Source organism: Bufo gargarizans, chromosome 10, assembly GCF_014858855.1.
Source record: "Bufo gargarizans isolate SCDJY-AF-19 chromosome 10, ASM1485885v1, whole genome shotgun sequence".
Taxonomy (NCBI): domain Eukaryota; kingdom Metazoa; phylum Chordata; class Amphibia; order Anura; family Bufonidae; genus Bufo; species Bufo gargarizans.
In genome coordinates, this window is record NC_058089.1 from 132,858,850 (window position 1) to 132,886,718 (window position 27,869).

At 52.0% G+C, this 27,869-nt stretch overlaps 1 protein-coding gene across 2 annotated transcripts in view; it reads right to left on the reverse strand.

Moving 5' to 3' along the window:
• LOC122921054 (thyrotropin-releasing hormone receptor-like) overlaps positions 1 to 27,869 on the reverse strand; it is an 87,256-nt gene that overhangs the window by 8,148 nt on the left and 51,239 nt on the right. For both annotated transcript variants that reach the window (XM_044270945.1, XM_044270946.1), the window contains 2 exons: positions 5,476 to 5,993; positions 2,370 to 2,793 (listed from right to left, as the gene is read on the reverse strand). In XM_044270945.1, the coding sequence (XP_044126880.1) occupies positions 2,370 to 2,793; positions 5,476 to 5,852 (801 nt within the window). In that variant the 5' untranslated portion in view covers positions 5,853 to 5,993. The remainder of the gene's footprint in view (positions 1 to 2,369; positions 2,794 to 5,475; positions 5,994 to 27,869) is intronic.

Sequence of the window (27,869 nt, forward strand, 5' to 3'; positions counted from 1 at the left end):
TTGTGTCGCAGAGTATCAGCTGCTGCAGGCTTTGTGTCGCAGAGTATCAGCTGCTGCAGGCTTTGTGTAGCGGAGTATCAGCTGCTGCAGGCTTTGTGTAGCGGAGTATCAGCTGCTGCAGGCTTTGTGTCGCGGAGTATCAGCTGCTGCAGGCTTTGTGTCGCGGAGTATCAGCTGCTGCAGGCTTTGTGTCACGGAGTATAAGCTGCTGCAGGCTTTGTGTCGCAGAGTATCAGCTGCTGCAGGCTTTGTGTCACGGAGTATAAGCTGCTGCAGGCTTTGTGTCGCGGAGTATCAGCTGCTGCAGGCTTTGTGTCACGGAGTATAAGCTGCTGCAGGCTTTGTGTCGCGGAGTATCAGCTGCTGCAGGCTTTGTGTCACGGAGTATAAGCTGCTGCAGGCTTTGTGTCGCAGAGTATCAGCTGCTGCAGGCTTTGTGTAGCGGAGTATAAGCTGATGCAGGCTTTGTGTCGCGGAGTATCAGCTGCTGCAGGCTTTGTGTCGCGGAGTATCAGCTGCTGCAGGCTTTGTGTCGCAGAGTATCAGCTGCTGCAGGCTTTGTGTCGCGGAGTATCAGCTGCTGCAGGCTTTGTGTCGCGGAGTATCAGCTGCTGCAGGCTTTGTGTCGCGGAGTATCAGCTGCTGCAGGCTTTGTGTCGCGGAGTATCAGCTGCTGCAGGCTTTGTGTCGCGGATTGTAAGCTGCTGCAGGCTTTGTGTCGCGGAGTATCAGCTTCTGCAGGCTTTGTGTAGCGGTGTATAAGCTGCTGCAGGCTTTGTGTCGCGGAGTATCAGCTGCTGCAGGCTTTGTGTCGCAGAGTATCAGCTGCTGCAGGCTTTGTGTCACGGAGTATAAGCTGCTGCAGGCTTTGTGTCGCGGAGTATCAGCTGCTGCAGGCTTTGTGTCACGGAGTATAAGCTGCTGCAGGCTTTGTGTCGCGGAGTATCAGCTGCTGCAGGCTTTGTGTCACGGAGTATAAGCTGCTGCAGGCTTTGTGTCACGGAGTATAAGCTGCTGCAGGCTTTGTGTCGCGGAGTATCAGCTGCTGCAGGCTTTGTGTCACGGAGTATAAGCTGCTGCAGGCTTTGTGTCGCGGAGTATCAGCTGCTGCAGGCTTTGTGTCGCGGATTGTAAGCTGCTGCAGGCTTTGTGTCGCGGAGTATCAGCTGCTGCAGGCTTTGTGTCGCAGAGTATCAGCTGCTGCAGGCTTTGTGTCGCAGAGTATCAGCTGCTGCAGGCTTTGTGTCACGGAGTATAAGCTGCTGCAGGCTTTGTGTCACGGAGTATAAGCTGCTGCAGGCTTTGTGTCGCGGAGTATAAGCTGCTGCAGGCTTTGTGTCGCAGAGTATCAGCTGCTGCAGGCTTTGTGTCGCGGTGTATAAGCTGCTGCAGGCTTTGTGTCGCAGAGTATCAGCTGCTGCAGGCTTTGTGTCGCGGAGTATCAGCTGATGCGGGCTTTGTGTATCGGAGTATAAGCTTCTGCAGGCTTTGTGTAGCGGTGTATAAGCTGCTGCAGGCTTTGTGTCACGGAGTATAATCTGCTGCAGGCTTTGTGTCGCAGAGTATCAGCTGCTGCAGGCTTTGTGTCACGGAGTATAATCTGCTGCAGGCTTTGTGTCGCAGAGTATCAGCTGCTGCAGGCTTTGTGTCGCGGAGTATCAGCTGATGCGGGCTTTGTGTAGCGGAGTATAAGCTTCTGCAGGCTTTGTGAAGCAGAGTATAAGCTGCTGCAGGCTTTGTGAAGCAGAGTATAAGCTGGTGGAGGGGCCTCATAGTTTGAGGCTGGTGGAGGGTACATCATGGCTTTGGGCTGGTGGAGGGCCCTCATAGTTTGGGGCTGGTGGAGGGCCCTAATAGTTTGGGGCTGGTGGAGGGGCCTCATAGTTTGGGGCCGTATTGTGCGGATGACATTTTGCTGCTCCTGCATCAGTCTGCAGCATGCTGGCGCCATGTGGACATACCCGGAGAACGTGCCTCTACAGACGGATCCGACCGCACAGCTACTGTCAGGTTGTGACTCCCAGCTGCTCCAACTCCTGGCAGTTTGTGCCGCGATCACGTGCGGTTCTACCATGAATTGGCTTTGGTCTTTATGTGCTTCACTCATACAAGCCACGTGTCCTGTTCACAGTGAAATCTCCAGTGGTTCTCGCTCGCGTGGCACAAGCTGCTACCTGTAGGGGCGCCCTAATCAGCCTTGTCACATATTTCTGATTTGATAGCCATTTATAGGGGAACCCCACCCAGCTCTATCTTTTGACAGGACACAGAGACCTCCCAGCCCTGGACCCATCATCCGTCGCTCAGAGCGCCCCTGGGGTAACAGCATTTTGTAGTACTGGCGGCCATTCTCAGGGGTGAGGACGTACCTGTTTCCTGGAGGATAGCGCCCCCTTAGGTCGGTTTCGGTTATTCATCCTGTTGCTGTCGGATTCAGCCCCGTTTTTTTCCTTGCTGCTTTTCTCCCTCCATCTCTCCGTGCCGCTCTCAGGGTGACTGGGGATTGGACTGAGAAACAGGATGCGACCAATCAGCCCATACAAGATGGTGGCCACGAACAGCGGGATCACGTAAAAGATGGCAAAGTCGGTGAAGTAAATGGGCAGGTAGAGGTTGCGGGAGACTTTGTAGCCGCATTCCACATGCTGGTTCCTGTTCACTTGAATGTCCACGAGGAAGAACCACAGCATGCAGTAAATGCAGGTGAAGACCCAGACGACGGCGATGATGCGCTTGGCGCGGGACACCGTGCACACTGTCTGCGCTTTCATAGGGTGGCAAATGGCAATGTACCTGGAGAGGAAGGACAGAAAACATGGCCATGTCACAGGGTCTCCATCTGTACCAATGCCTCAACTCTGAGCTCTAACTTTAATGAGGTCAAACTCCGACCTCCAGACATTGCACCCAGTGGAGCAACCGCCTGCCCGGAGATACGGGACCTCCAACCAACGTCTGGGCCGGCGCCATGTCTACATCCGCTGTGGGTAGGAACCTGGAGGGGACAGACAGACTGTGCGCCCCTGGAGGGTCTCCGTGCCTGTACTAGTAATAGTGCAGGACTCTCCAGAGGAGCCAGCAATGAGTCCTGGAAACAGAGGAGGGAATCAAACATGGCGCCCTCCTGTCCTGGGTCCCAGCACCACCATATCGGCCCCACTCTCTTTGTTGTAAGCTGTGCCGATGATAATGTGCACCGTCCTCATGTAAGAGGGCAAAAGTGTGCCCAGTCCACGTCCATATATACCTAATGCCCTTTGTGCTCCTCAGACACAAATAATACCCTTGTACTGCCCGTAGTATAGTGCCCACTCACATTATGAGATCCATTAGTGCCCTCACACACTACTATGCCTCTTAGTGCCCGCACACACCATGATGCCCCCTTAGTGCCTGCACACACTATGATGCCCCCTTAGTGCCCTCACACACTACTATGCCTCTTAGTGCCCGCACACACTATGATGCCCCCTTAGTGCCTGCACACACTATGATGCCCTCTTAGTGCCTGCACACACTATGATGCCCCCTTAGTGCCTGCACACACTATGATGCCCCCTTAGTGCCTGCACACACTATGATGCACCCTTAGTGCCCGCACACACTATGATGCGCCCTTAGTGCCCACACACTATGATGCCCCCTTAGTGCCCGCACACACTATGATGCGCCCTTAGTGCCCACACACACTATGATGCCCCCTTAGTGCCTGCACACACTATGATGCCCCCTTAGTGCCCTCACACACTACTATGCCTCTTAGTGCCCGCACACACTATGATGCCCCCTTAGTGCCTGCACACACTATGATGCCCCCTTAGTGCCTGCACACACTATGATGCCCCCTTAGTGCCTGCACACACTATGATGCCCCCTTAGTGCCTGCACACACTATGAGATCCATTAGTGCCCGCACACACCATGATGCCCCCTTAGTGCCCGCACACACTATGATGCGCCCTTAGTGCCCACACACACTATGATGCCCCCTTAGTGCGCACACACACTATGATGCCCCCTTAGTGCCCGCGCACACTATAATGCGCCATTAGTGCCTGCACACACTATGATGCCCCCTTAGTGCCTGCACACACTACTATGCCCCCTTAGTGCCCGCACACACTATGATGCCCCCTTAGTGCCTGCACACACTATGATGCCCCCTTAGTGCCCGCACACACTATGATGCCCCCTTAGTGCCCGCACACACTATGATGCCCCCTTAGTGCCCGCACACACTATGATGCCCCCTTAGTGCCCGCACACACTATGATGCCCCCTTAGTGCCTGCACACACTATGATGCACCCTTAGTGCCTGCACACACTATGATGCCCCCTTAGTGCCCGCACACACTATGATGCCCCCTTAGTGCCTGCACACACTATGATGCCCCCTTAGTGCCTGCACACACTATGATGCCCCCTTAGTGCCCGCACACACTATGATGCCCCCTTAGTGCCCGCACACACTATGATGCCCCCTTAGTGCCTGCACACACTATGATGCGCCCTTAGTGCCCGCACACACTATGATGCGCCCTTAGTGCCCACACACTATGATGCCCCCTTAGTGCCCGCACACACTATGATGCACCCTTAGATCCCACACACACTATGATGCCCCCTTAGTGCGCACACACACTATGATGCCCCCTTAGTGCCCGCACACACTACTATGCCCCCTTAGTGCCCGCACACACTACTATGCCCCCTTAGTGCCCGCACACACTATGATGCCCCCTTAGTGCCTGCACACACTATGATGCCCCCTTAGTGCCTGCACACACTACTATGCCCCCTTAGTGCCCGCACACACTATGATGCCCCCTTAGTGCCCGCACACACTATGATGCCCCCTTAGTGCCTGCACACACTACTATGCCCCCTTAGTGCCCGCACACACTATGATGCCCCCTTAGTGCGTGCACACACTATGATGCACCCTTAGTGCCTGCACACACTATGATGCCCCCTTAGTGCCCGCACACACTATGATGCCTGGGCACAGCAGGTGCGATGACATCACTGCGTCACACCTGGCTGTGCCCGAGTTCCTGTTAGCGGGGCAATGATGTAGCTGACGGCTTCATCATTATAGCCAGTCTTATCAGTGTCCTCTGGATGCAGATACAGGTGAAGCCGGGACGCTGCAGCCATCCTGGGAGCCACTGGGTCAGGGAAGCATGGGGGGCATGTCTTTATCCCGATACAGAGCTCCAGATCCCCTGCATAGCTATAGCAGAGCATTCCCGTGGCCACCGCTAGGGGGAGTGCACCGTATACTGATTGTGCATTGCACTGAATGATAACACATTAAGGAGTTAGCGCCTCCTAGTGGTGGCACCTCCTAGTAGTTAAGAAGCTGTCTGACACATTTTGGGGACGATGGTCTCCACCCAGTGTCTCCTAGCTGTCAGGGCATGCTGGGACTTGTAGTTCCGCCACCATTTCCGTAATGTCAAATGCACACTTACCTTTCAACGGTGAAGGCCGTGATGGAGCAGGAGGAGGCGTTGATCCCTAAATACTGGAAGTAGGTTATCCCGAGACATCCAGCGTGCCCGTATATCCATGTTCCCGCCAGGCTGTCTGATACATTGGGCAGTCCAGCTGCCACCAGGACCATCAAGTCCGCCACTGCCAGGCTGACCAGATAACAGTTGGTGGGGGTTCTCATGTCCCGAGTTATGAAGACCACCAGGACCACCATAATGTTCCCGATTATACCAACGCCACAAATCAACAGCACAAGAAACACAGAGATGGCTTTGTACTCGATCATGGTGGAAACAACGTCCTTGTTGGCCAAGGAGATGTTAGTGGGACTGTCAAGTTTGGTGCCGTTCTCCATGTTGCTTCCGGTCGGACACTCGGGTCCTGCGTCTACACTAATATCTCCATCACGTTCTCAGGTTCAGTGCTGACGCAGGTCCTCTTCAGGGTGGATCCCAAAAGCTGCATGGATGGACATGTTGATCCACCGAGTCAATATCTGGAAGGAAAAAAAGAGTTTAGATCATTTTTGTTTCCAAATTTTGAATACATTTCAGATAACTTGACCCAAAATGCAATAAAAATCCAGAAAATGCAAGAACTTGATGTAATTGAGCAAAGCACCAAATAATGTAGCGAGCATCTGTCCCGGTCTGTTCTGTGAGGGGGGAGAAGAATGAACAGCGCCTCTGAAAGCCCAAAAGTGGGCGCCCAGTACCGCTTGAGGACCAACCCTGACATGTCTGCTTTGGCAAATCCTCGTACTCCGGTGCGTCTGCTCTATAGCTCTGTGCTGAGCCTTTCCTCTGTTATTCCTCTTGGAATGTGCGTTACCATTCCCCTTGTCTCTGCGCGGTCTGACTGTCCAATAAGTGCTGGTAATTTCAGACTGTGTAGGGACACACCCTGAACCCACTGTGAGGGGTCCGCGGGGGCGGATCACCACAGCGTTCGGCCCCCGCGCTGAGCATAACACAGTCTATGGGGTTTCCCTGGAGGGTTCCCTTTAGGATTTCAAAGTTTTGAAAGTAGCTTTGGATGTGACTGGTAGAGACGGCCTTGCGGTTCACCTGGCGGTCGTTTCGCAGTGAACTTTGCTTATACGCGATTCGCGGAACATGTGAACATTTGGAGATATTCGCACGCGCCATATTTTTTAACATAGCGCCAAACTTTGACCCATGACACATCCATCAGGGGGTACAGGACGGCCAATTGAGACGTTTCAGCACATGGACACCCCCCCCCCCCCCTACCTTATAAATAGACCTGATCTGGCCGCCATTTTACAGTCAGTGTTTTGCCAGTGTAGGGAGAGGTTGCTGTGTGGAGCAGGGACCCCAAACGCTGGCTAATAGGGCCACAAATCTCCTTGTAAGGACCGGTATAGGTGCTATCGATAGGTGTGATACACAGAGGGTGCGATATACTTATACTGTACTATCTAACGTAGAAAACATATTGTAGTGGATTGTATTGTGCGGCAGTCGTGTGCGGTTCTGGCGAGATACTGCAGGTATACAGAGGGGCAAACGCTACTGGAGTAACTAATTGCAACGGGTGTGATATTACCAAGATAACTGATTGAGGCAGGGCTGCGATACACCTGCTTCCACCAAATACTGATTGAGGGGTGTGATGTACAGGTGAAACTAAAAAAAAAGAATATCCTGCAAAGTTCCTTTAATTCGAATATTTTGAGTTTCACCTGAGGCCTGCGATATACCTTCTTCCACAAATACTGCCCTTCTATAGGGACTTTTGTCACAGGGTCATTTAGAAAATGCCAGGCAGAGGAAGAGGCCGGCCATTCCGCAGGGGTGGTAGGGGTCAGGCAGGTGCACCGGGCCGGAGCCTAAGTGGGATGTTGCAGAAGGTGCGTGCGATTACATCAAAGGACGCACCAAAGTTGGTTAAGTGGCTCACTCAGCCTTTGGCTTCTGCACCCTCCTCATCATCTGTATCTGCCGCCTCCTCACTCTCTGTATCTGCACCCTCCTCATCCTCTCTATCTGCACCCTCCTCATCCTCTGTATCTGCACCCTCCTCATCCTCTGTATCTGCACCCTCCTCATCCTCTGTATCTGCACCCTCCTCATCCTCTGTATCTGCACCCTCCTCATCCTCTGTATCTGCACCCTCCTCACTCTCTGTATCTGCACCCTCCTCACTCTCTGTATCTGCACCCTCCTCATCCTCTGTATCTGCACCCTCCTCATCCTCTGTATCTGCACCCTCCTCACTCTCTGCTGTGTGCACCCCCAAAGACACCACCACCACCACCATAGCCCCTCCACTCGAGTCAGGGGAATTATTTTCCCATCCATTTCCAGACCTTACCGATGTGAAGCCATTCTTGACATCGGATGAGGAAGAGGAGGTAGCACCGGCTGCCACCCAGCGGTCTGACGACAGTACCCAGATCAGTCCAAGGAGGGAGGTCCCCATTGGTGCTGCCTGCTCTGAGATCTCTAATGTCAGTGGTGGTGAAGGTGACGATGATGACGTGCCAATGGACATCACGAGAGAGTTATCCTCCACTCCACCTTCCACTGTGCCGTCGTTGCGTTCATCTGGCACAAGGCAGGCTTCTGTGGCCCAAATGTTCGAGTGTAAAAAGTTGTTGATACCAGATAACCCTCTTGCCCAACGGCTGACCGCTGGCTTATCAGAACTGCTAGCCTGCCAACTACTGCGTATATAAACTGGTGGACTCGGAGGCCTTTAGAAAATTTGTGGCCATTGGCACACCGCAATGGAAGGTCCCGGGAAGGAAATATTTCTCCCAGAAGGGCATCCCAGAGCTATATGGCCACGTTCAGCGGCAAGTGAATGTAACTCTGGCACACAGTGTTGGTGCCAAGATACATCTGACCACAGGCACGTGGTCTAGCAAACACGGGTACGGAAGGCACATAACTTTTACTGCCCACTGGGAGAACCTTCTGACGGCCATCAAGCATGTAACCCGTGTGGAGTTGGTGTTACCGCCATGGATTGCATGCAGGCCTGCCTCTTCTTCTCCTCCTCCTTCTCCATCCTCAGTCTCCTCCTCCGCTGACTCCTCCTTTTCCACTGCTACCGCCTCTTCCGCTGAGCCCCCCAGGATCCCCAGAACCTATTCGACGTGCCAGGTGAGACGTTGCCATGCTGTGCTGCGGCTGTTGTGCCTGGAAGCCAAGAGCCACACCGGTCCTGCTCTGCTTTCAGCTCTGTGGTCACAGGCCGATCAGTGGCTAACCCCGCTCAATTTGACAGTTGGTAAAGTGGTGTGCGACATCGGTGCCAATCTGCTGAGTGCGCTGAAACAGGGTGAAATGGCACACGTTCCGTGCATGACACACGTCCTAAACTTAGTCGTGCAGCGATTCGTTGACAAATACCGCGGGGTCCAGGACATCTTGCGGCAGGCCAGGAAAATCTCTGGCCATTTCAGAAGATCTTACATGGCCATGGCTCGCCTTGCTGATGTTCAGCGGCGACACCACCTGCCCGTCAGACGTCTGATTTGTGACTGCCCGACGCGCTGGAACTCCACCTTGTATATGCTTGATAAGCTGCTCCAGCAGAAACAAGCAGCTAATGACTACCTGTACGAACTCTGCGGCAGGACAGGTTCTGGGAGCTTGGTTTATTTCCACCGCACCAGTGGCTGCTCATGCGCGACGCATGCAGACTTCTGCGGCCATTTGATGAGATCACCAAACTGGTCAGTCGCAGCCAGGGCGCCATCAGTGACATCGTACCTTACGCCTTCTTTCTGAAGCGTGCATTGCGTCGTGTCATTGATCAAGCCGTCGAGGAGTTGAAAGATGAGGAAGTCGCAATGCTGGATGGATTCCCAGGGGGGCTACTCCATCTGAGACAAGTCAGCAGGAGTCAGAGGAGGATGGTGCCGGGGCAGAGGAGGAGCAAGAAGAGCAGGCTTTAATACTTTTCGGGGATCCCTGGTGTTGTCGGTGGGTGGGGGGAGGAGACCGAGGACGACATTCTCCTGGACGGTGAGCAGGAGCCAGGCCGCTCCACCACTTCCAATTTAGTGCAAATGGGGGGCCTTCATGCTCCAGTGTCTGCAGAGGGACCCCGTATAAAAAGCATAAAGGGCAAGGACCAGTACTGGGTGGCAACGTACTTAGACCCCCGGTACAAACACAAAATGGCGGACATGTTCCCAGCATCACAGAGGGCTGTCAGAATGCAGCATTTCCAGGCCTTGCTGCGAGAGATGCTGTATTCTGCTGTTGTGGGTGCTGGCAGAGGAATTTCCACCCACAGCGAAACTGGTGCGGGTACCAATCCTACTGCACCTGCAAGAAGAGGGCGGTTTGAATATGTGTTGGTCACTTTGGATATGAGATCATTCTTGCAGCCAACCCATCGATAGCCGCCCTCCGGATCAAGCCTCAGGGAACGCCTAGACCGAAGGTGTCCAACTACATCGGGTTACCGGCCGATGCGGATGATCTGGGAAGTGAGTAACCCCTGGACTACTGGGTGTGCAGGCTTGACCTGTGGCCAGAGCTGGCACAATTTGCCATGGAACTCTTGGCTTGCCCTTTGTCCAGTGTCCTGTACGAAAGGCGCAGCATGGGGGTTGGTGACCGATAAGCGCACTCGCCTCAGAACAGTGTGGACTACCTCACATCTCTAAAAATGAATGAGGCATGGATCTCGTAGGAATTCAACACATGTGACGACCACGTGTAATTGAATTTCCTCATGCCAGCCCACACATATCCGCCACCACCCAGAACAAAGAATGGTCCCTGTCTTATGTATATACAGCGGCATAAAAGGCATTTTCTGTCAGGTGAATGCCTATTGCCTAATTTTTGGGGCCTGTACTGGCCGACAGTTACATTTTTAATCTCTAGCCACATAATCACACCCCTGTCTTACTCCTCTGCCCCCCATTATGGTGGCGTATGAACCGCATTCACCATAAGGACCTTCTAATGTCACAGGGTCATGTGAATGTGCCCCCCCCCACCCCGTACTGTGCCCCCTTATACCCTGCATTGTGCCCTCTTTCCACACCCTGTGCATTGCCCCTAGTCGTGTCATTACACCCTTCTTATACCCTTTTATCCGGTCACGGTATGGCGGTGTTATCCGGTCACTGTGCGGCCATAACTGTACCCCTTTCCCTGCCCACACCATCCTTTTTTAGGCCTAGCATGAGCGGGAAAAATATGCAGATTGCGGTGCTAAGGACCTTTGTGACACAATCTGTGTCAGAAATACGCCTGACATAGACGCATTTCTATATAATAAATGACCCCCTAATTGTATTATCATTCGGGGGTAGGGCTGATATCTTTATATTATATAGACTCTAGTGTATTATACTGGGCCCTGTATTTCCCAGTAGATAATGATCCTTGGGAAGCACAGTCCTCCCCCCTGCCCACCAGGACCAGGCAGCGCTCTGTCAGTACATGGCGGCCTCCCCTCTCCGCCACGCTGCTCCGCTGTGCACTGGGGCTTATTCTGACACTAGGGCTGGGTTCACATCCTATTTTTGCCATCCATTTAATGTATACCAAAAATGTATGCGTTACAGATGCCTCAGACTGATGCCGTACAGTGGCGTCCGGTCACCATACAATCCTCAGACTGATGCCGTACAGTGGCGTCCGGTCACCATACAATCCTCAGACTGATGCCGTACAGTGGCGTCCGGTCACCATACAATCCTCAGACTGATGCCGTACAGCGGCGTCCGGTCACCATACAATCCTCAGACTGATGCCGTACAGTGGCGTCCGTTCACCATACAATCCTCAGACTGATGCCGCACAGTGGCGTCCGGTCAACATATATTCCTCAGACTGATGCCGTACAGTGGCGTCCGGTCACCATACAATCCTCAGACTGATGCCGTACAGTGGCGTCCGGTCACCATACAATCCTCAGGCTGATGCCGTACAGCGGCGTCCGGTCACCATACAATCCTCAGACTGATGCCGCACAGTGGCGTCCGGTCACCATACAATCCTCAGGCTGATGCCGTACAGTGGCGTCCGGTCACCATACAATCCTCAGACTGATGCCGCACAGTGGCGTCCGGTCACCATACAATCCTCAGACTGATGCCGTACAGTGGCGTCCGGTCACCATACAATCCTCAGACTGATGCCGTACAGCGGCGTCCGGTCACCATACAATCCTCAGACTGATGCCGTACAGTGGTGTCCGGTCACCGTACAATCCTCAGACTGATGCCGTACAGTGGCGTCCGTTCATCATACAATCCTCAGACTGATGCCGTACAGTGGCGTCCGGTCACCATACAATCCTCAGACTGATGCCGTACAGTGGCGTCCGGTCACCATACAATCCTCAGACTGATGCCGTACAGTGGCGTCCGGTCACCATACAATCCTCAGACTGATGCCGTACAGCGGCGTCCGGTCACCATACAATCCTCAGACTGATGCCGTACAGTGGTGTCCGGTCACCATACAATCCTCAGACTGATGCCGCACAGTGGCGTCCGGTCACCATACAGTTCCATGGTAGAAAAAACATTTATGTTAACGTCTGCATTTATTTTTTTCTGGACTCTGCAGAATACAAAAACGCAGAGCGCTGCACATTTCACTGATAGGAAATAACATTTTTCTAGGCTCCAGCAGGGGCACATTTTTTAGAGTTTTTGAAATGCAAAAAATGGCCCCTCATTAAAATACCTATATTTGTGGGAATTTTTGCCATTGCCCCCCCCCCCCCCCGGTATGTCACTGTCCATGTTGTGGGATGATTTGTGCGCTCATAGTTTGTATTTGCTGGCTGCAAATATGAGCTGAAATGTTTTCAGGTTCGCCTGCTATTAAAGTCAATGGGCGCGATGCGAACGTGCATCAGTGAACATTTGATGGCGTGCTCGCGAATCGTCCCGGCCAATGTTCGTCCATCACTAGTGACTGGAGAAGGAGCTAAGCTTTACAGCGTGTTTGTTCATATGTGTCTCAGTGGAGGGTTTGTCAGAAGCAGATAGAGCGCTGCCCACGCACTGTGGGAAACCAGACCGCGTTCTGCGCAGGGGCCGGTAAGGACATGCATCCTCAGTCACGTCAGGGCATTATCACTGAAAGGGACTCACTTCAGGACATGGTTTAGAAATATATTCTTGCATCTACCAATGTGGCCTCGTAGCGGCCGTGGCATTTCAACCCTCTGACGTCAGGGGGCCGCAGAGTGAGCACGTTGATGGAAGGGCAGGGCCAGCAATACCGTATTGTTACACGTTACACCCCCCAACAGAGCCAAATACCACAGTCCATCACAAAATACATCCCCAAAAACTTCCACTGGTCTGTAATTGATCTCTGTGCACTGAGCTCCCCCTAGTGTCGGCTGCAGTGTCTTCACTATAAAAACTGCCTGCAGCCGCCAGTAGGGGGAGTGCGATGTGTAGGAATGTAGACACTTACCATTGTCTGTAATGGAGGCTGTATTGATCTCTGTGCACTGAGCTCCCCCTAGTGGTGGCTGCAGTGTCTTCACTATAAAAACTGCCTGCAGCCGCCAGTAGGGGGAGCGTGATGTGTAGGAATGTAGACACTTACCATTGTCTGTAATGGAGGCTGTATTGATCTCTGTGCACTGAGCTCCCCCTAGTGGTGGCTGCAGTGTCTTCACTATAAAAACTGCCTGCAGCCGCCAGTAGGGGGAGCGTGATGTGTAGGAATGTAGACACTTACCATTGTCTGTAATGGAGGCTGTATTGATCTCTGTGCACTGAGCTCCCCCTAGTGGCGGCTGCAGTGTCTTCACTATAAAAACTGCCTGCAGCCGCCAGTAGGGGGAGCGTGATGTGTAGGAATGTAGACACTTACCATTGTCTGTAATGGAGGCTGTATTGATCTCTGTGCACTGAGCTCCCCCTAGTGGCGGCTGCAGTGTCTTCACTATAAAAACTGCCTGCAGCCGCCAGTAGGGGGAGTGCGATGTGTAGGAATGTAGACACTTACCATTGTCTGTAATGGAGGCTGTATTGATCTCTGTGCACTGAGCTCCCCCTAGTGGTGGCTGCAGTGTCTTCACTATAAAAACTGCCTGCAGCCGCCAGTAGGGGGAGCGTGATGTGTAGGAATGTAGACACTTACCATTGTCTGTAATGGAGGCTGTATTGATCTCTGTGCACTGAGCTCCCCCTAGTGGCGGCTGCAGTGTCTTCACTATAAAAACTGCCTGCAGCCGCCATTAGGGGGAGCGCGATGTGTAGAAATTTAGACACTTACCATCGTCTGTAATGGAGGCTGTATTGATCTCTGTGCACTGAGCTCCCCCTAGTAGCGGCTGCAGTGTCTTCACTATAAAAACTGCCTGCAGCCGCCAGTAGGGAGAGTGCAATGTGTAGACACTTACCATTGTCTGTAATGGAGGCTGTATTGATCTCTGTGCACTGAGCTCCCCCTAGTGGCGGCTGCAGTGCTTTCATGCTGAGAACAGAAGGCGCATGGCCTCGATGGAGGGTACGCACCTCACGGCAGAGCGATGCAGCCCTGTGCTCTCAGCCTACGTCCGCTCGCCGTGCCATGTTAGGGGGTTGGTTCCGTGGCACAGAGGTTGGTGGCTATGTCAGGATCCGTGAGCAGATTGCCTCCTGGTTGCAGAGCTTCCCTCCTCTTTATCTTTCAATCTCTATTTCATACAAGGAACTTCCTGCCTCCTCCTGGGGTTCGAACCCTGGTCGCCCATATTCCAATACTGTGAGGAGGGGGCGAGAGGACCTTTTAGCTATCCGCACGTCCGAGCTTATTTAACCCTTACTGAACTGTTTGCATGTTAATCAGATTGCAAAGGGCTAAAGCAGAGGCGACAACAGAACAACAGCCAATAATATAAGGACAATATCAATCGTGCCAAGGGCGGCGTCAATGGCATCTCCCCCAGTCAACCAGAACCCCACCGTGTAACAGCTGTCTACAAATGGGGGGCCCGTGCAAGGCTCTACAATGGGTCTGCCATTGAAATGCAGGGTAGCTACCTAAAGGTGGCAATAGAGAGACATTCTTCTGGGGAGAGCTCATTTACACAGCTTTTCCCGGGAAGCATTGCCTGTGAGATTCCCTCCACAAGGAGAACCCGTCACCCCCAGTGGGAAGCTGACAACCACTGGACAGAAGTAGGAGCTGTCACCTCTCCTGACATGTCTGTTACCTTCCCCGTGTAAGAACAGTTCTGACGCATCTATTCTTATCACTCTATGTTGTGCGTTTCCTCTATTATTCCTACTATAAGCTCATTCATTCATTGTCAGCCGTCTGCAATAAAGGTCCGACTGGGTGCTATCAGCTGGGGGTCCCTGCTCAGTCTGACAGCACTGATTGGATAGTGGCACCAGTTGGACACCCCACTGGTAACACCCAGATGGAACTTTACTGCAGACTGATGGCAATTCATTCATAAACCTTTGGCTGGAATAATGGAGGAACAGTACAACACAGTCATAAGAACAGATGCTCCAGAATTATTACATGGCGGACGTGTAATACCCAGGATGGTATTACCATTTCTTCACCCTGCTACTGTTTTTGATTGCTACCACAAATGTTATCTATGTATTTGTTCCAGGTCCTCCTACATTGTGCATTCCTGATATTGTTATACATTGTATCTCATGTAATGTGCCTGGTTGTCCAGCAGATGGCAGCATGTATCTGGCAGAGATTGATCCTTAGATAGAATGGTACTTACCATTCCACTCTCCCCCTTTCAGGCAGAAGTGAGCCAGTCCTTTTTCCTACCTCTAGTCTAGACAGTGGGGCTGAAAGTTCCCCCTCCTGCACCAGGAGTCTCTCCAGAGGGAAGCATCTCATAGAGCACCCTGACTTCTTCTACATATTTACAGACAGAATATTGCGAGGGGGTCAACAGCCAGGTAACCCTAAGGTACCAGAACAGTCCCAAAGTCCAGCAGCCAGACTAAAGCTGAGTTTAGCAGAGCAGAGAGATAAATCAGAATACTAAAGTTTGCCTGCCAGTTTATGCCAAAACCTGCTGGAACCAAGAGTAACACAACTTCTTAAAAGGAAGCAAGGTGATTCAAGTAAAGCTGTTGAACTTTATAAAAGGTCTGGACTCGACTTATTCTCCACCTCAACCATTACTCTCCCCTTTTATTGCTTCAGGGCCTAACCCGGGGGTTCGGCTGTATACAGGTAGGAGCACCGTGACACACACAGAGACTGTTGGGGCCGCACCACTCAATATTCCTATAGTCCTGGGGGGTGGCTTGTTGCAGATGCAATTATGACGCCTCCTCCAGTATGATGAATTTTCAATGTTATAGGCAATTCTGGGGACTGCGATACACCTAGTTCTTTAGAAATGTAGCCTTTTTGCAGCGTTATACATCTCTATCCCACATGCTTCACACTGACCAATGTTTTGTGAGAAGAACAGGTTTGTTAGTAACCAGGCTTTGTAATGGAAACACACGCGTGAAGCCCACGCTTCCAAGGTCATGAAGTGTTTTCAAGATCTAAATGCAAACAAGAATGTTACCATTGACTGACAACAAGCAGAGATCTTGCAGAAGGCGAGGAATTAAAACACAAAGGTACATCAAGAAGTTGCAGAACCTTTCGTTATACAATGAAACTCAGAAAACCCCTTGACAGTGAAGAAACTCGAGGCACCGCCGAGGTTGTATTTTCCTTTAATGCTTCGCACCAGAATGGAGATCCTGTGTCGTTAGCGGCAGCAGAAATACTGCAGGAGCACCGGTTCCCAGGCATCTATCCTCTAATAACACGCGTGGTATTGATGTGGCCAGGCGCGGTCGTCCATCCCGGCTCATTCTCCAGTCTCTCTGATGACATGTGGCTTCATAAATACTTTAACAGGCTTTGACTGGAGGCCCCTGACAATCCTTCTACCTGCTCCTGGTGACGGCACCACTTAGCTCCAGCTGATTAAACACCGCCACGCGGCTCATGCATATCGGAGCAGCGCCTCGTTTGGCGCCTCTGCTGACAGCCCAAATTCTGGAGGCAGAGGAGACGCACTAAATGTCAGGAGCATTTGCTTGTTAATTAGAGACCTTTCATCTCATGGTCTCTCAGAAAGCTGTTTGCAGACAAGTCTTCTCCTCTGTGGGCTCCGGTCACGGTCAGGTCATGTTCTGCTGGTGTCCAGGTGGCAGGATCATTAATTAGCCTGTCCTGCCTGACCAGGATATCTCACGCCTCATCATATTTTCGGACATTTAGGCGCAGCTTATTGCTCACTGAATTAGTGCAGAGAAAAGCTCTGCCACATGGTTTCCACAGACGCTCTCACCAAATGCAGCCGCCATACTAACGACATCACCGCCACAGGCCGGGCAGCTGAAATTCCTGCCACGTTGTGCCAGACATGGCCATGTCCTGGAGAGCATGAGCCGTCCTTCTCAGAGGCCGCCCTCCATGACACCCCATTAGAAAGCCGTGTGACCTTCATCCAAAAAAGGTGCTCACTCTGCGGCCCCCAAACTACAAAGCAAAATGGCAGCAGAGCTGGCATTGTATTCATGGACCAGGAATGGCAGCAGGTTCCACCCAGATCAAGGCATCGGGGCACAGAATGGCGGGGAAATAACACATAGCGCGGGGTTAAACTCCTCCATTACTTGTGGTAATCAGACATTGGGATCATAAGGATCTGACGACCTCCGGGACACGGGCAGTGCTCTCATGCGGGCACCATCTAGTAATCTGCCCAGCACGCGTCCTTATATGATTATATGAGAGTGAGGGGCCCCGGTCCGGCTCTTGGTCACTCCCCACGGAAATGAATGAGGGATCCGAGAAGAGTGAGCGGACACGTCGTGCATGTACATTACGTCTGATATCTAGATGCCGTCATCCGCCATGAGAGCCGCCACAGAGCAGAGACATCTGTCCTGGATACTGAGGTAGAGGGGCCACATGGGCCCCACAGACTGCAGGGACCAAAACCCTGACTAGGCTGCATGTTATCCTGTCCCTCTGTTTCACCTGAGATAAGCGGCGTCCACTCATTCCCCTGACTGTACTGAAAGGTCATTCTAAATGTGCGCGGTAACTGGGGAGCGGGGGCGATATCCGAGGACCAAATAAACGTTTATATGGCAATTTAAAGGGCCACTTCCCGCTAAGCGATCCTTTATCGCACATGAACAGCCTATAGGTGAATGTCTCCTGTCAATCATGTGGATGGTGTTCATGAATCCTGTCCTGGCTCTTTAACAACAACTCTCTCAGTCAGACCATCACTGCGGCCAGAGAGAACCCCCGTAGGGGCCCCATCAGACAGTCACCCATGACACTAATCAATCCGATGCTCCTATGTGGACAATCCAAGTGTCCTACTGTTCTCCCAGTCCCACACCTACCATTAATGATGAGGATTGCCTATCTGTCTAGGAGGTCCTCTCACCTCTTCTTACTGCTACACAAGGACAATATCTTGTGCTTCATTTTCAATGGTGTAAATTTGCCAAAATAGAAAAGGAAAAGAAACAAAAATTCTAAAAAAAAAAGCTTTCTATGAATAGTGAGTTAAAAATAGCCATTTCTGATGGAAGTAGATGTCCAGGACAAGAAAATCATGGCTTCTTTCATCCAGGAACAGTGCCCCACCTGTCCTCAGGCGGTGTGTGGTATTGCAGCTCATCCACAGCAATAGATCTGCAATACCCGACCCAGTTAGCTTAACCCTTACAGTCTCCATCGTTATCGGTCATACTGGGTATATTTGATGATATTGTACCAATATGAACAAAACGCCAGTAATCAGAGGTTATCAATGCGAGTGACATCTGCACCAGGGTCCCCGGAACACAGCAAGACCTGCCACTGCTACCCGCTCTATACCAGGGGGCAGGAAGGGCATCAGGGGCTGCCCCACAATCAGTGGAGACCAATCAACATTCAAATATTAAAATATCATTTAAACATGAAAACGGGACGTTCCTTGGATGCATCACCTACTCCTCAGAGTCCGATGATCCCATCCTGTGGTATGGCAGGGCATTGAGGGACTTGTAGTTCCACAACACATGCCAACCCCCGGGGGCATAAAGCTGGCGTGATCTGCGGATGCATCATTTCACCCACTCAAGTACAAAGCCTGAGGAGCAGATTGGAGGCTGGAGCATCTGAGAGACATGGAAAAGTTCATTCCGCATTGTATTCATATTGAGGACTGGGGGTGTTAGAAGACCCCCCCAGCCGGAGGACGTCCTCACATTGCGGCCCCCGGGGGTGATGATGTGCAGCCTGTAACGCCAGGCTGGCACAGGGGGCAGATTAACCCACCGTTATCCCCACAGACTCCGCGCCTCATCACTGCCAGCCCAGAAAGCAGCTTGCTGGGGCTGAGGGGTGAACGCAGGAACAATGACCGCCTCCGACCTCTCCATCCCCTCCGTGTGCTCAAAGAAAGGGTTAAACTACTCAATGGAATTTTCCCCTTGAAAACAAAAGGACATTTTGCAAAACTCCACAGGATCCAAGCATCAAACTGCGGCAGAAGTGAAGGAGCCGTATGATGGTGGTGATGAGTCCTGCAGGACAGAAGGAAACTTCAATATGACTTACCTGTAGGTGGCCGTGCTTGCTGGGGATAGCCCAGGGTCTGAGCTGCTGCCTGCGCCCTGCACGTCTCTAAGCTGACAGTTATAGGGGGCTTCACACCAGCCGACGGGTCCTCTGCTCCTCAGCAGCCTATAGCAGCCCAGCGTCCTCACCCCTCCCTGCAGCACCCTCCATCAGGTCACCATTCAGACTGCAAGACGGAGAGCGAGGCGGCACTGGGTCTAACAGAATGGGGAGGGGGCTGCTGGATCACAGGATCCAGTGATCTCCTACCTGGTGTATAACCCCCATCATCTGCTGTAATGGCTGGATGATTGACAGATCGACTCCCCTAAGAGATCCAGAAGCAGCTGATAGACCCAGTGATCTCCTACCTGAGAACCCCATCTGGTGTATAACCCCTATCATCTGCTGTAATGGATGATTGACAGATCGACTCCCCTAAGAGATTCAGAAGCAGCTGATAGACCCAGTGATCTCCTACCTGAGAACCCCACCTGGTGTATAACCCCCATCATCTGCTGTAATGGGTGGATGATTGACAGATCGACTCCCCTAAGAGATCCAGAAGCAGCTGATAGACCCAGTGATCTCCTACCTGAGAACCCCATCTGGTGTATAACCCCTATCATCTGCTGTAATGGACGGATGATTTACAGATCGACTCCCCTAAGAGATCCAGAAGCAGCTGATAGATCCAGTGATCTCCTACCTGGGAACACCATCTGGTGTATAACCCCTATCATCTATTCTCTTAAGAGATCCAGAAGCAGCTGATAGATCCAGTGATCTCCTACCTGAGAACCCCACCTGGTGTATAACCCCCATCATCTGCTGTAATGGATGATTGACAGATCGACTCCCCTAAGAGATCCAGAAGCAGCTGATAGACCCAGTGATCTCCTACCTGAGAACCCCACCTGGTGTATAACCCCCATCATCTGCTGTAATGGGTGGATGATTGACAGATCGACTCCCCTAAGAGATCCAGAAGCAGCTGATAGATCCAGTGATCTCCTACCTGAGAACACCATCTGGTGTATAACCCCTATCATCTGCTGTAATGGATTATTGACAGATCGACTCCCCTAAGAGATCCAGAAGCAGCTGATAGACCCAGTGATCTCCTACCTGAGAACCCCACCTGGTGTATAACCCCTATCCTCTGCTGTAGTAGATGGATGATGAATTGACAGATCTCGGCACCCCTTCCTGTCTGAAGCCCCCCATATACCTGATCACAGGTTCCAGTGGATCCCCTCCTGCAGCACAGTGGCTGTAATGCTGCGCTATCCATGGTGCTGAACCCCCCTCGGACCCCTGTGGGGGTCTCTTCGCAGCACATCACATAATTTCTTGCATTTTTCTATATTTCCGATCAATACTCCTATTTCTAGAGCACTGTCTTATACAAATGCAGCTGGTTAACCCCTTCCTCACCATGGATATTGTAGAAGTCAGCTTCATGATGATTTCATTCCCAGGAGCTCTGGGCGGCAGACAGGGGGCGCCAGAGAGTGACCGGCACAACGACCATAAGTCTACAATATGTACCTGGGGAAAGGACCACCAATATGCCGGCCATTACTGCACCCCCAGCGGTTGCCCCACACTATGAATGCCTCCTCGTTACAGGATGCAGATATCTGCCCGCCCATGTAGAAGCAGTAATGGCGGCCAGAAGACCACCTGCCCGATATTGTGTAGGTCCCCCTTGTACTGACAATAATATAATATATACTAGAACATCCACGTGAAGCCACGATCCAAGATGTCCAGCAGAACATTGCCAAGAGCATCACCTGCCTCCGCTGGCTGTCTTCTTCCTATAGTGCCCCTTGTCCTCCTAAGTAACATGCACACACCCGGCCGCCCACATGATGTAAGGTGATTCCTCAGACCAGGTCGCCTTCTACCCATAGTGCACCTGGTGCCATCTCCTCTACAGGTAAGTGACGCACACACCCGGCCGCCCACATGATGTAATGTGATTCCTCAGACCAGGTCGCCTTCTACCCATAGTGCACCTGGTGCCATCTCCTCTACAGGTAAGTGACGCACACCCGGCCGCCCACATGATGTAATGTGATTCCTCAGACCAGGTCGCCTTCTACCCATAGTGCACCTGGTGCCATCTCCTCTACAGGTAAGTGACGCACACCCGGCCGCCCACATGATGTAATGTGATTCCTCAGACCAGGTCGCCTTCTACCCATAGTGCACCTGGTGCCATCTCCTCTGCAGGTAAGTGACGCACACCCGGCCGCCCACATGATGTAAGGTGATTCCTCAGACCAGGCTGCCTTCTACCCATAGTGCACCTGGTGCCATCTCCTCTACAGGTAAGTGACGCACACACCCGGCCGCCCACATGATGTAATGTGATTCCTCAGACCAGGTCGCCTTCTACCCATAGTGCACCTGGTGCCATCTCCTCTACAGGTAAGTGACGCACACCCGGCCGCCCACATGATGTAATGTGATTCCTCAGACCAGGTCGCCTTCTACCCATAGTGCACCTGGTGCCATCTCCTCTGCAGGTAAGTGACGCACACACCCGGCCGCCCACATGATGTAAGGTGATTCCTCAGACCAGGTCGCCTTCTACCCATAGTGCACCTGGTGCCATCTCCTCTACAGGTAAGTGACGCACACCCGGCCGCCCACATGATGTAATGTGATTCCTCAGACCAGGTCGCCTTCTTCCCATAGTGCACCTGGTGCCATCTCCTCTGCAGGTAAGTGACGCACACACCCGGCCGCCCACATGATGTAAGGTGATTCCTCAGACCAGGTCGCCTTCTACCCATAGTGCACCTGGTGTCATCTCCTCTGCAGGTAAGTGACGCACACACCCGGCCGCCCACATGATGTAAGGTGATTCCTCAGACCAGGTCGCCTTCTACCCATAGTACACCTGGTGCCATCTCCTCTGCAGGTAAGTGACGCACACCCGGCCGCCCACATGATGTAAGGTGATTCCTCAGACCAGGCCGCCTTCTACCCATAGTGCACCTGGTGCCATCTCCTCTGCAGGTAAGTGATGCACACTCACCAGGCTGCCCACATGATGTAATGTGATTCCTCAGACCAGGCCGCCTTCTACCCATAGTGCACCTGGTGCCATCTCCTCTGCAGGTAAGTGATGCACACACCCGGCCGCCCACATGATGTAAGGTGATTCCTCAGACCAGGTCGCCTTCTACCCATAGTGCACCTGGTGCCATCTCCTCTGCAGGTAAGTGACGCACACCCGGCCGCCCACATGATGTAATGTGATTCCTCAGACCAAGCCGCCTTCTACCCATAGTGCACCTGGTGCCATCTCCTCTGCAGGTAAGTGATGCACACACCCGGCCGCCCACATGATGTAAGGTGATTCCTCAGACCAAGCCGCCTTCTACCCATAGTGCACCTGGTGCCATCTCCTCTGCAGGTAAGTGACGCACACACCCGGCCGCCCACATGATGTAAGGTGATTCCTCAGACCAGGCCGCCTTCTACCCATAGTGCACCTGGTGCCATCTCCTCTGCAGGTAAGTGACGCACACCAGGCCGCCCACATGAGGTAATGTGATTCCTCAGACCAGGTCGCCTTCTTCCCATAGTGCACCTGGTGCCATCTCCTCTGCAGGTAAGTGACGCACACTAGGCCGCCCACATGATGTAATGTGATTCCTCAGACCAGGTCGCCTTCTTCCCATAGTGCACCTGGTGCCATCTCCTCTGCAGGTAAGTGATGCACACACCCAGCCGCCCACATGATGTAAGGTGATTCCTCAGACCAAGCTGCCTTCTACCCATAGTGCACCTGGTGCCATCTCCTCTGCAGGTAAGTGACGCACACACCCAGCCGCCCACATGATGTAATGTGATTCATCAGACCAGGCCGCCTTCTACCCATAGTGCACCTGGTGCCATCTCCTCTGCAGGTAAGTGATGCACACACCCGGCCGCCCACATGATGTAATGTGATTCCTCAGACCAAGCCGCCTTCTACCCATAGTGCACCTGGTGCCATCTCCTCTGCAGGTAAGTGACGCACACTCACCAGGCTGCCCACATGATGTAAGGTGATTCCTCAGACCAGGCCGCCTTCTTCCCATAGTGCACCTGGTGCCATCTCTTCTCCAGGTAAGTGATGCACACACACCAGGCCGCCCACATGATGCAAGGTGATTCCTCAGACCAGGCCGCCTTCTACCCATAGTGCACCTGGTGCCATGTGACGCTTACACACCCTGTCATCCACATGATGTAAGGTGATTCATCAGACCAGGCTGCCTTCTACCCATAGTGCACCTGGTGCCATCTCTTCTCTAGGTAAGTGACTCACACCAGGCCGCCCACACGATGTAAGGTGATTCCTCAGACCAAGCCGCCTTCTTCCCATAGTGTACCTGGTGCCATCTCCTCTGCAGGTAAGTGATGCACACACACCAGGCTGCCCACACGATGTAAGGTGATTCCTCAGACCAGGTCGCCTTCTTCCCATAGTGTACCTGGTGCCATCTCCTCTGCAGGTAAGTGACACTCACCTGGCCGTCCACATGATGTAAGGTGATTCCTCAGACCAAGCCGCCTTCTTCCCATAGTGCACCTGGTGTCATCTCTTCTCCAGGTAAGTGACTCACACCAGGCCGCCCACACGATGTAATGTGATTCAACAGACCAGGCCGCCTTCTTCCCATAGTGTACCTGGTGCCATCTCCTCTGCAGGTAAGTGACACTCACCTGGCCGTCCACATGATGTAACATGATTTCTCAGAATAGGCCGCCTTCTACCCATAGTGCACCTGGTGCCATCTCCTCTGCAGGTAAGTGATGCACACACACCAGGCTGCCCACATGATGTAATGTGATTCCTCAGACCAGGTCGCCTTCTTCCCATAGTGCACCTGGTGCCATCTCTTCTCCGGGTAAGTGACGGACACACAAGGCCGTCCACATGATGTAAGGTGATTCCTCAGACCAAGCCGCCTTCTACCCATAGTGCACCTGGTGCCATCTCCTCTCCAGGTAAGTGACGGACACACCCGGCCGCCCACATGAAGTAAGGTGATTCAACAGACCAGGTCGCCTTCTTCCAATAGTGCACCTGGTGCCATCTCCTCTGCAGGTAAGTGATGCACACCAGGCTGCCCACATGATGTAATGTGATTCCTCAGACCAGGTCGCCTTCTTCCATTGCTCCATGCTCCAGTTCTGGTGCTCATGTCACTTTAGGCACTTCCTATGGAGGCCAGGAGTCAGCACGGGCACTCTCATCGGTTTATGGCTACCCAACTCCATTCTGTCATCGCTAGCAGGGATGTTGTCAGCAGTTTGCTCTACAGTAGCTCCTCTGTGGCACGGGCTAGCCTTCATTCCCTAAGTGACTCAATGAGCCTTGAGCGCCCATGACCCCGCTGCCGGTTCACCACCTGTCATTCTTGGAGCACTAACCACTACTTGCCCTACAAGACCGGCCGTCTGGGGACGAGGTGGTCGTCGTCTGGACAGGGCAGTTTAGCTCTTCTCAGAGACACTGCTTCCAAACATCAGCCTCAGGAACTGGCGCTTCACTTGCTGCCGACCCCCCCCCCCCCCTCTCTATACTTTATGGCTGATGGGAAGGATGTACGTTTTATCACAAGCAGATAACTAAGAAGCCGGAAAATCCAACTATTAACAACTGAAGAACAACTGAAGAACGTGTTACTGAGCAATGGTGCACTGGACGTTATCTATCATAAGTGCACACTTTATATAGTCCATGGGCTGCCAGAAGGCTAATGTGACCCAAAGCTAAATAGTTCACTGCACTGCCCCTAGTGGTCGCTCCTATGTAATACACTGGAGCACTGCCCCTAGTGGTTACACCTATGTAATACACTGGAGCACTGCCCCTAGTGGTCACTCCTATGTAATACACTGGAGCACTGCCTCTAGTAGTCACTCCTATGTAATACACTGGAGCACTGCCCCTAGTGGTCACTCCTATGTAATACACTAGAACACTGCCCCTAGTGGCCGCTCTTATGTAATACACTGGAACACTGCCCCTAGTGGTCACTCCTATGTAATACACTGGAGCACTGCCCCTAGTGGTCACTCCTATGTAATACACTGGAGCACTGCCCCTAGTGGTCACTCCTATGTAATACACTGGAGCACTGCCCCTAGTGGTTACACCTATGTAATACACTGGAGCACTGCCCCTAGTGGTTACACCTATGTAATATACTGGAGCACTGCCCCTAGTGGTTACACCTATGTAATACACTGGAATACTGCCCCTAGTGGTTACACCTATGTAATACACTGGAGCACTGCCCCTAGTGGTTACACCTATGTAATACACTGGAGCACTGCCCCTAGTGGTCACTCCTATGTAATACACTGGAGCACTGCCCCTAGTGGTCACTCCTATGTAATATACTGGAACACTGCCCCTAGTGGTTACACCTATGTAATATACTGGAACACTGCCCCTAGTGGTTACACCTATGTAATACACTGGAACACTGCCCCTAGTGGTTACACCTATGTAATACACTGGAGCACTGCCCCTAGTGGTTACTGCCCCTAGTGGTCACTCCTATGTAATATACTGGAACACTGCCCCTAGTGGTTACACCTATGTAATACACTGGAACACTGCCCCTAGTGGTTACACCTATGTAATACACTGGAACACTGCCCCTAGTGGTTACACCTATGTAATACACTGGAGCACTGCCCATAGTGGTCACTCCTATGTAATACACTGGAGCACTGCCCCTAGTGGTTACACCTATGTAATACACTAGAATACTGCCCCTAGTGGTCAATCCTATGTAATATACTGGAACACTGAGCCCTAGTGGTCACTCCTATGTAATACACTGGAACACTGCCTCTAGTGGTCACTCCTATGTAATACACTGGAGCACTGCCCCTAGTGGTCACTCCTATGTAATATACTGGAACACTGCCCCTAGTGGTTACACCTATGTAATACACTGGAGCACTGCCCCTAGTGGTTACACCTATGTAATACACTAGAATACTGCCCCTAGTGGTCAATCCTATGTAATATACTGGAACACTGAGCCCTAGTGGTCACTCCTATGTAATACACTGGAACACTGCCTCTAGTGGTCACTCCTATGTAATACACTGGAGCACTGCCCCTAGTGGTCACTCCTATGTAATATACTGGAACACTGCCCCTAGTGGTTACACCTATGTAATACACTGGAGCACTGCCCCTAGTGGTTACACCTATGTAATACACTAGAATACTGCCCCTAGTGGTCAATCCTATGTAATATACTGGAACACTGAGCCCTAGTGGTCACTCCTATGTAATACACTGGAACACTGCCTCTAGTGGTCACTCCTATGTAATACACTGGAGCACTGCCCCTAGTGGTCACTCCTATGTAATACACTGGAGCACTGCCCCTAGTGGTTACACCTATGTAATACACTGGAACACTGCCCCTAGTGGTTACACCTATGTAATACACTGGAGCACTGCCCCTAGTGGTTACACCTATGTAATACACTGGAGCACTGCCCCTAGTGGTCACTCCTATGTAATATACTGGAACACTGAGCCCTAGTGGTCACTCCTATGTAATACACTGGAGCACTGCCCCTAGTGGTCACTCCTATGTAATACACTGGAGCACTGCCCCTAGTGGTCACTCCTATGTAATATACTGGAACACTGCCCCTAGTGGTTACACCTATGTAATATACTGGAACACTGCCCCTAGTGGTTACACCTATGTAATACACTGGAACACTGCCCCTAGTGGTTACACCTATGTAATACACTGGAGCACTGCCCCTAGTGGTTACTGCCCCTAGTGGTCACTCCTATGTAATATACTGGAACACTGCCCCTAGTGGTTACACCTATGTAATACACTGGAACACTGCCCCTAGTGGTTACACCTATGTAATACACTGGAACACTGCCCCTAGTGGTTACACCTATGTAATACACTGGAGCACTGCCCCTAGTGGTCACTCCTATGTAATACACTGGAGCACTGCCCCTAGTGGTTACACCTATGTAATACACTAGAATACTGCCCCTAGTGGTCAATCCTATGTAATATACTGGAACACTGAGCCCTAGTGGTCACTCCTATGTAATACACTGGAACACTGCCTCTAGTGGTCACTCCTATGTAATACACTGGAGCACTGCCCCTAGTGGTCACTCCTATGTAATATACTGGAACACTGCCCCTAGTGGTTACACCTATGTAATACACTGGAGCACTGCCCCTAGTGGTCAATCCTATGTAATATACTGGAACACTGAGCCCTAGTGGTCACTCCTATGTAATACACTGGAACACTGCCTCTAGTGGTCACTCCTATGTAATACACTGGAGCACTGCCCCTAGTGGTCACTCCTATGTAATACACTGGAGCACTGCCCCTAGTGGTCACTCCTATGTAATACACTGGAGCACTGCCCCTAGTCGTTACATTTAGGAGAAAGATTTCTATATTCTTGTCAGGAAGGTATTTTCTAGTCGCTGTTTCCTTGAATCCTCCTTTTTATGCCAGATCCTGAAACAGCGTGAAACTATGAGAAATCGCCCCAGGAAACTGCTGATAAATGAAAGATGCCTGAGCTCCTAGAGGCCGACAGGTTCACAGAGCAGCACATTGAACATTGAAGCTTTACTGCTTCTTGTACCGGGCTGAGGAAAGGCAAAATGCAGTACAATATAAATAATGAAAGTGTATGCGTCACGGCCGAAGGGCAGGAGAGGATAGACATGCTAGATAATGAGAGGCTCTCTAGGGGGCGCTTCAGG